At 41.8% G+C, this 9063-nt stretch overlaps 1 protein-coding gene across 1 annotated transcript in view; it reads left to right on the top strand.

The window, feature by feature from the left end:
- Positions 1-8310, top strand: part of PARP1 (poly(ADP-ribose) polymerase 1) — a 92267-nt gene extending 83957 nt beyond the window's left edge. Inside the window, exons 18-23 of the mRNA XM_019516547.1 lie at positions 708-806; positions 1593-1745; positions 2122-2249; positions 2648-2709; positions 5921-6035; positions 7743-8310. Coding sequence (XP_019372092.1) covers positions 708-806; positions 1593-1745; positions 2122-2249; positions 2648-2709; positions 5921-6035; positions 7743-7824 — 639 coding nt within the window. The 3' untranslated portion in view covers positions 7825-8310. The remainder of the gene's footprint in view (positions 1-707; positions 807-1592; positions 1746-2121; positions 2250-2647; positions 2710-5920; positions 6036-7742) is intronic.
- Positions 8311-9063: the final 753 nt, after the last annotated feature.

Genomic DNA, 9063 nt, shown 5'->3' with positions numbered 1-9063 from the left:
CTGTTTGCTACTGGTCTGAATTACGCTTACAGAAAACCATGTAATTTGAATCGATTCTGCCTCGGAGTTTTGAATGTCTGTACCTAGCCCTTGAATAACAGATTCTGTCATTTGACGTCAAGACCATCCTTTGGTTTTGGACAGCAACCTAGACATATCTGTCTTTGTAACAAATGAACGATTTGAGTGCTGCTAGCCCGGAAGGAATCTTCCAGTTGCCAAATGCTTGGGTTTTCTTTGAAAATCATAGAATTGTAGAAAATTAGGGTTGGAAGGGACCTCAGGGAGGTCATCTAGTACAACCCCCTGCTCAAAGCAGAATCATCCCAGTTAGACAAAGCCTCGGTTGGGTCTTAAAAACTTCCAAGGATGGAGATCCCAGACCTCTCTGGGTAGCCTGTTCCAGTGCTTTACTACCCTGCTTGTGAGGTTTTTTTTTTTCCTAATGTCTAACCTGACCTTTCCTTGCTGCAACTTGAGACCATTGCTCCAGGGGTGGCCCTGCTCATGTACTTTCCTTTTAGTCCAGTCCTCCAATTTGTTTGGGTCTCTCTGAATCCTAGCCCTACCCTCCAGTATATCTACTACCCCTCCCTGCCCCGCCCCGCAACTCGGTATTGTCTGCAAACTTACTGAGGGTGCACTCCAGCCCATCTTTCAGGTCATAGATGAAAATTCAGATTTTTCTTCTTGTTTTATTATTGCAGGTGGTTGATAAAGATTCAGAAGAAGCCAAGATCATAAAGCAATATGTGAAGAATACCCATGCTGCTACCCACAATGCATATGATCTGAAAGTTGTGGATGTAAGTGTTGCAAGGGCATGTAATGTTGGAGATTAGGTGTTTAAAATCTGTCTATAGATAGTTAGGGTGATTTACAGATGTGTGTGGGGGGTGGGGGTGGAAATAGCACTTTATTTTCAGTTTGGTGCACCCCTGCACCAAATGCAGCACGTGCCCAGAAGAGGAATTGTATCAGTTTGACCCAGCTCACCCAGTACCTGCAGAGCTCGTGCTTCAGCGGGGTTTTTCTGCATTTTCATCTAATAGCTGATTGAGTTCGCTATTAGATAAAAGCACCAAAAAGCCCTTCGGCTTTTTTATTGTTGTTTTTTGGGGGGGATGGGGGGGAGTCCATGTCTGTCAGCACCCTTAATTCCTAACTGCTTTGTCAACTTCTTTTAAGGTGAAAAAGACACACACACAAAAGAAAAAACTTGCTGCTGACTAAATGCAACATAATCCCAAGTCAGAGCTGGAGAGGAATTTGGAATTTTTTAAGAGGTCTTTACTTAGTCTTCAGAAAAAGGAAAAATCACTTCTGTCCCAAAAACAAGCTTTGAAAATTTTTGAGAAAATTGTTAACAAAGGAAAAGGTGTGTAGGAGGAATGGAGGTGGTATAACTGGTAACAAATTCTGATGGAACCTCAGCCATAGATAACTGGCAGGTGAAAATCCAAAACCTGTGCTGACACGAACACCATGATGCTAACTTTTTTTCTTTTGCAGATCGGTCCCATTTTCAGGTTCAGATGACCTTGTTCTGGGTGAATTTTTAATTTTCCTTTCTTCTTTTTAAAATGGTGCAGATCTTCAAGATTGAGCGCGAAGGGGAGAGTCAGCGTTACAAGCCATTCAGACAGCTTCACAATCGCCAGCTGCTCTGGCATGGCTCACGTACTACCAACTTTGCTGGTATTCTCTCGCAAGGTCTCCGAATAGCTCCACCTGAAGCTCCTGTGGTATGTACAGTGTCACATGTTTAACTGACTGCCTAAATATGTTTGTTCCTTTGCCTTGCTTTTCTTGCACCTCTCCAGTTATGAGGTCCCAGATGGCCACACTTGGGAAGAGCCTAAACAAGAGAATCTCTAGATAAGGAGAGGGACGATGTCATTTGTGGACAAGTAAATGCCATTTGGTATATCCGAGAGAGAGAGGTTGCTGAGCATCAGGCCTTCAACTTTGCCAATAAATTGATGCCTCAGGTGGTGCTTGGTGCCTGAGTGGCCATGTTTCTCCTGACTAACCTCTATGCACATTAGATTGATTCTGTGCTGGCTTCTTTTTTGATGCTGAAAACGTAAATTTATGCTTTTTTCTCTTTCCTGCCCCTAGACTGGCTACATGTTCGGAAAAGGTGTCTATTTTGCAGACATGGTTTCCAAGAGCGCCAACTACTGTCACACATCTCAGGCTGATCCAGTAGGCTTAATCTTATTGGGAGAGGTTGCCCTTGGAAATATGTAAGTTACCTGTATATTTGACAGCTATTGTTCCACTAGCTTATGATTGTAAAAAAGCAGCATCTAAACGGCGTTGTCTCTTCATCCAAGAATGAAAGAGAAGCTCTTGTAGAGTATCCCTGGATTTTTAATGTTTGGAAGGAAAGCGTATTTTTGAAAAATGATTTGTGCTGAAGATGAAGAGTATAGTTTTAAATGCCAACAATGCAGAGTGCAAGGAAGGGATATCTAAATCCCTGATAGTGTTGCATTCTAAGGCACAGGATAAAATCTCAATTCAGTATAGTGTGATAAACTTGAAAAACAATTGTATCAACTTTTTTTTTTCATCAGGAGAGTTTTTTCTTAAACTTTTTTATCTAGATATGTTTTTCTGTGTTTCTCTTTCTGCTGTCCAGGTATGAGCTAAAGAATGCTTCTCACATAACTAAGTTGCCGAAGGGGAAACATAGCGTCAAAGGTAAAGCTTAATGGAGAAGCTGCTTCATCCTATGGTGTTCTTTACTCAGTGGAAAAAATAGTTATGTTACAGCTGTATCTTGTAAAGCTAAGGAGTTTCTATACCTTCATTGTTGGCTTCAGTAATGTGTGTGTGTGTGTGTGTGTGTATACACTTGAAATTGGAGCCATCTTATTTCATGCTTTGGTGTGCATTAACCAGTTGTCTGTAAGTTCAGGCAGAAATTTTCCTTAGTCTATCTCAAGAATTGTATGTACATGTGCTCAGAAATTCAGGACGAATTGAGGATCAAATTTCTTGAAATGAACGTCTGTCGCTGGGTGATGGGGGGAGCGGAAAAGATTTGGTGTTTTGTTATGGGTTCACTACAAACTACTGAATCGGAAGGTAAAGATGCATAGGGTTTTCTTTGAACAGCTACTGGAAGCACCCAAATGGGCAGGGTCTGTTAGTAATAGAAGCTTCCATAGCCTAAATGTTTGTTGAAAAAACAATACGGCAGTACAAAGTCCACTAAGGTCTTGGGATATGTCAGAGGTGGCTTCCTTTATCTTCTGAAAGAACAAGGCTGCTAAGAAAATGTTTATTTAAGATTTGGTTCTGAATAAGAGAGAAATTGGTTGAGAATATGAAGGTGAGAGATACTTGGAGTGAAAATGAAAATGAGGGTTTGCTGTCCTAAGAGAAGACAGGTGTGGGAGGAACAGAATGAGGTTAATGAAGTTCAGCAAACCTGGGGAACTGGTAGATTATCTCAGAGACTCTATCTAAGGCAGGGGGCTATCCAGGGTATTTGGGTTGGTGGGCCAGGCCTGGACTGCTGGGTGTTCTATGCAAGCTGGACAACCAACTTCAGGCATCAGAGTGAGCGGCAGTGGTATTAAGTCCTCTTTGCCCTGTCATGGCTTGCCCCACTGGCAAAAGGCATCCCCAATGGGGAGCTCAACCTGGAAACTAGGTGGCAGAGCAACCAGCATCCATGGAGTAACCCTGCTGTCAGTCATCCAGCTAACCAAAAGGCACCTGCAAAAGGGATCTCAAAGTGGAAGCTCTGTAGTAGTGAACACTTAATACCACGGGTGTGGGCCCCGCTAACACAGCAGTTCTGGCAGCTACAGGACTTGCACAACTGCAGACTATTGTTACGCTAAAGAAAGAGAGAAGCTAGTATGGGACCATTCTGACTACGTTAGAAGTTCTTCAATGGCCTGAAATACTGGAAGAAAATCATGCAAAAAGTGGAAGCAAGAGTTTCTGACTAAGGATGACTATAAAGGAATATCACAAGCATGCAGGGGTAAAAGCAGACAGGCTAAGATACCAAATGAAATGCAAGTAGCAACTGATATAAAAGGCAATGAGAAAAGGTTCAGTAAATCCACTTAGATGGAAGAGGATGATTGATAGAAGAACATGTCTATTAATAGGTGCATATGAGATGATGCAGAAAAGGCTGAAAAGTTCAAAGCCACCTTTTGCCTAGGTCCTCACAAAAATGTAAAATATGACTGGATTTTTAACTAACATAATTTCATCAAGGAGACAGGAGTGCATCCTCAAATACAGAAAGAACAGGTTAAAGACATCAGATGTATTCAAATTAGCAGGACTGGACCAAATTCACCCCCGAACACTTGGAACTGGCTGAAGTAATGTCTGAACCATTAGTGATCAGAATTTAGTTTTGTACGTGCCTAGAAGCTGATATGGTGAGAAGCCATGGGGTTGTCAAGAATAAATCTTGTCAGACCAATCTAATTTCATTCGTTGGCAGACTGAGTGGCCTTACTGGATAGCTGAAAGCAGTAGATGTGATCCATCCTAATTTCAGTAAATCTTTTGATGCTGTCCCGCATGACATTCAGATAAGCAAGTTAAGAAAACACTGTCTGCATAGGAGCATGCAGCCGGTTTGAGGAAATTGCTCCATGGTTAGTTCTTAAACTGGGAGAGTATTTCCAAGGGGAGAAAGAAGGAAATAACCTACAAATGGCAGGTTTTCTAGATATTAGCACCTCTGAAGTAGATGAAGTAAAACTACAAGACAAAAAGATTGAACAATATTACAGGATCCTGTAACACATCAGGGTCTCAGATGGCCATATGACGCTCCCTGGTAGTTCTGTGCCCATGCCCTGCTCCGACCCTAGAGCACTCTCCTGTCCCACCCACCATGCCTTGCGGTATTTATAAATAGGGAAGCTGCCCACAGGCCTTCACTAGGCCTCAGTCATGCTGGTCCCCAGCCCCTGGCTGGGCCTCTGTAGTCAGCTGTGCCTGGCAGGACACTCAAAGCCTTAACAGCTAATTGTGAGGCTCCAAATCTTTGCCTTTATCGTGCCCCATGCCTCGCGGGTGTTACAGGTATGTTGTCCCTCTGTTGCAGCATCGGCCTCCTCGGCCTCTGCCTCTTTAATCTAGGTAGGCCTTCTAGCCTAGGCCTGCTGAATAGGACCTGGCTTTGAGGCAGTAGGTCTGTTTGTCCCTTCTGTCACTGGGCCCCTGGCCCTTGTGTGGCTGCACCCTCTCTGGCACCAAATTCTCCAACCCCTGTAGCTGCACCCCGCTGGGCACTAATGAGGCCGCCTCCTCCCCTTATAGCCTCATCGCAGACCACCAGTGGAAACACTAACGTAACAAGTTCCTGGGCTATAATACAAACAAAACAATAGAAGCAGCCCTCTGCACCTTTGAGGGCAAAACATTTTTTGTTCCTGGGCCAGCATACCTCCCAGCCTGGCTCCTAGAGAGTTCCTCCAGCCTAGTCTTCCAGCCAGCGAAGTAGTCTGACCAGTGTCCCTGGGGGCTTCTCCTAGGCAGGAGATCCTAACCCTGCAGCAAGCAGATCTAGACTGCTTGCCAGCTTAAGCCCCAGATTTATCCTTACCTCTGGTCAGGTACTTACTAATTACCCATTAGCCTCCACGACCTGACCCGACCTGAGCTGCGCTGCCCTGCCTGCCCGGCAGTGCTCCCTGGCTAGGCTGCTTTTCCTTTTAATGTAACTGAACGTCCAGGGCTCTCTGTTACAGATCCCTAGCTGTCTCCTACGGCAAACCTTTATGGGCAGGGGTATCACATTTAATAATCTGTGAAGAATGGCACACCTACCACACTTATATAGATGAGTAAAATTGCCATTGTGAATTTAGTTTTCTCAAGACTGCTTGCATTTGAGACTTGTAACTGATGCTCCCTTTCTCTTTTACAGGTTTGGGCAAAACTGCACCTGATCCCACAGCCACCATCAGTTATGAGGGTGTAGAAGTTTCTTTGGGGAATGGAATGTCAACAGGAATTAATGATACTTGTCTTCTGTATAATGAGTATCCTTTACTGTTTGACTTCAGCCAGAGAGCATGCATCTTTCGTAGGGAATAGATATAGTATAGTTACTGTGAAGGAATCTTAAAATATCCTCCTGCTAAAAAACATGAAACAAAACAATTGGTGAGTAAAAATTGTTAAGGGTAGCACTTGTACTTCCAAAACTCTTTTCATATGTTAATTTGTATTCTACAATACCTTTGAAGAAATAGACTGAAACACAGGCCTAGAAATGAATCCATTTGACTGTACTTGGGCGCACTGATGTCTACGTTGGAACGAGGGATAGAACCCCAGTGTCTGTATTCCCAGATCTGTGGTTTGACTCTTCCTGTCCTAAATAAGCAAAAACTAAACTTACAGTTTTCCAAGTAGGTCCAAAACTCAGGTGAGTCGTCCTTCTGTGAATGGATTCCTCTTGAGGGGAACAGAGAGCATGAAACAGCTTTGATTTTATTCATGGGTTGTAAATACAGCTATTTTCTTAGTTTGTTTAGCAAAACATAATACAAATTAAATTTATTTAGGTCAGCAGTTGTGCTATTTATACCATGTCTCTGAATCATCTATAGTGTACTTAATAAGAACATTAAGTCTGCTTCCTCTGACTTAACAGTCTTAGAAGTAAGTTTCATATATTGAAAACAGGCAAAGCAGACTAATAGCATAATAACTCCACAACCTAGACAGTTGCTGTCCCTTTTGACACCAACAGTGATAACAGGATTTTTTTTCCAGTTTTAGTCCCCTTGTCCTCAGTGTACACAGCTTCTGTCCATGCAGAAGGAGAGAGCGAGATTGCTTAAATGACTTTATGTTATGATCATTAACAATCCCTGATGCCCAAGTCTAAGCTCAGACCACGCTGCTTTGTTTCTGATATTTGGATGGAGTGTTTCACTGGGTGCAGTGAGGTTCTAGCAGACCTGACTGACATTATGTAACTAGTCTTCAGCAAATTCAGTCCCTAATTCAAGTCAGTCTGCTTGTATCTTGAGATTCCCATCACGCTTTCTGTAGTGCTCCTTACCACTCCACCACTGTGGTTTTCAACCTTTTTAGACTCAAGGGCACCTTTTTGGAAAATGTCAGCTCTTAGTTTTCACTTGTTTTTTGACTACAGAAAAATACTAGAGCAATTCTTCTGTTACAAAGAACTCAGCCTACAACAGGCCAGAATGCTTTTAAAGCTAAGAATTCCTACTTGAAATGTCTGGGTTTATCTTATGAATGATTTTTGCACACCTAGCTGTGCTAACGTTGTGTGGCACCCTGCAGCACTCTTGAAAAGGTCTCAAGGCACCCCAGGGCCTCATGGCTTCCTGGTTGAGAATCACTCGTCATTTTAGATCGCATATCCTCCAAGTCAAAGCAGGGAGTAGAGTTACAGGAGCAAGGGAGCCAAGTGTCTGTTTTTTGGTGCTAATTCTTTTTAAATTCATTTTCAAGTTATTTGCAAAATATAGCATCTTTTGTTGTATATATGAATTTTGTAGGATTTGCAGATTCACTATTCACAGGGTGAAAATTGAGAGATGGAAATGTTCTAGTATACCATAAGAATTCTAAAATCATACAGGTATATATCTTGAATTTCATACCAGAAGTTTGCTCTAAAGTTCAAATCAGTACAAAGCAAGACTAAATTCTAAGCCGGTTACACGTAGTGACACTATTTTCTTCCTTAACTTTGTGTTTCTTCCCAGATACATTGTCTACGATGTTGCTCAGGTAAACCTGAAGTACTTGCTGAAACTGAAATTCAACTACAAGACATCACTCTGGTGAACAATTATATAGAAGCCCTGTTCTCGAGTTATACCGTAGTTATGCTATAGCGCTGACTTTTGACATGCTTAAGCATTGACTGTCCTTTTCAAGATATCAAAGAACTAAGTTGCAGAAGAAGTTACTAAATTTGAATTTAGTAAATCACTTTAGTGAATTTTTTTTATATATATAAGTGTGTGGCTACACATGGAACTGAATTCGGAAGAGAATGAATATCTGGTTCTGTCTTATGCCACTTCTAGTTTTTCGGTTGTCAAGTGTTTCTTTTAATTCACAGTAGACTAAAAGATCAGGCAGAAGTGTTTTTAGCCAAGCAGAAGTGGGATAGGAGAGAGAAATTACAGATGTTTATAAACATTTGCCCTGTTAAAATGAATCATCACCCTCTTGTTTAAAATATTCTTTTCCAGTTTTGATTTTGAATAAATGTTAAATGTGCATTTATTTTGAGGTAAAAATAAAAGCTAATTTCATACTAACAACTTTATGTTGCAAAACTTTTGAATTGCTATGTTTGTTTCACAGTTGCAGTGTATTATTTTGTGATGCTTTTATGCACAGCATGTCTCTAAATATGGAACACTGAATATTAAAACCTGTGGACACATTTCATTTTAGCATGGAGTGTAAAAACTTGGACTGCCCTTTGAGAATTTTTTTTTGTCACTTCAAGTTGATAGTTTAAACCATTTTTCATGAACCTGAGGCTTAATATAGTAACTATGACGGAAAAGCACCTGCACACATTGGCTTTGTTTAGTGGTGGCCCCAGGAGATCTCCCTCAAAACTTTTGTGCAGTAGGGCAGGTGTAGGTTTTTCTTCTCAACTGAGGACCTAATGATCCATAAAATAGGTATGTAGGTACAGTATCATAATCTATACTCCCTATGACCTGGAGGAAGATGCAAGTTCAGTGTCCTTGAACTGTTCTGTCTTTGGGCTCTCGTTCAAGGACTGCCAGAGGTTCAGTTAATTCTAAAAGTGGTGCCTTTTGTAACGTGGGTGAGTTCTCTTGAATTCAGAGCAAACCAACTCTTTCCACAGACTCCAATGCTGTCTGGGATGACTTTTGACCCTCTTAACTTAGTTCCCTGCTGTTACAGTCCCATAAGCCAGCTGTTTTCACATTTGTGCTGCCTAAATAGATAGTCTTGTTTGTGTGACTGGTTCACAAGCTACAGGTTTTGAGCTGAAATGCATCCTTTCAAATCCCTGTTCAAAGCATCTGTTTTGTA

The sequence above is a fragment of the Gavialis gangeticus genome, unplaced genomic scaffold (genome assembly GCF_001723915.1).
Source record: "Gavialis gangeticus isolate Ggan-Ray unplaced genomic scaffold, GavGan_comp1, whole genome shotgun sequence".
In the NCBI taxonomy this organism is placed as follows: domain Eukaryota; kingdom Metazoa; phylum Chordata; order Crocodylia; family Gavialidae; genus Gavialis; species Gavialis gangeticus.
The sequence above is the reverse complement of the archived record's forward strand: the minus strand, read 5'-3'. Positions and strand labels throughout refer to the sequence as shown.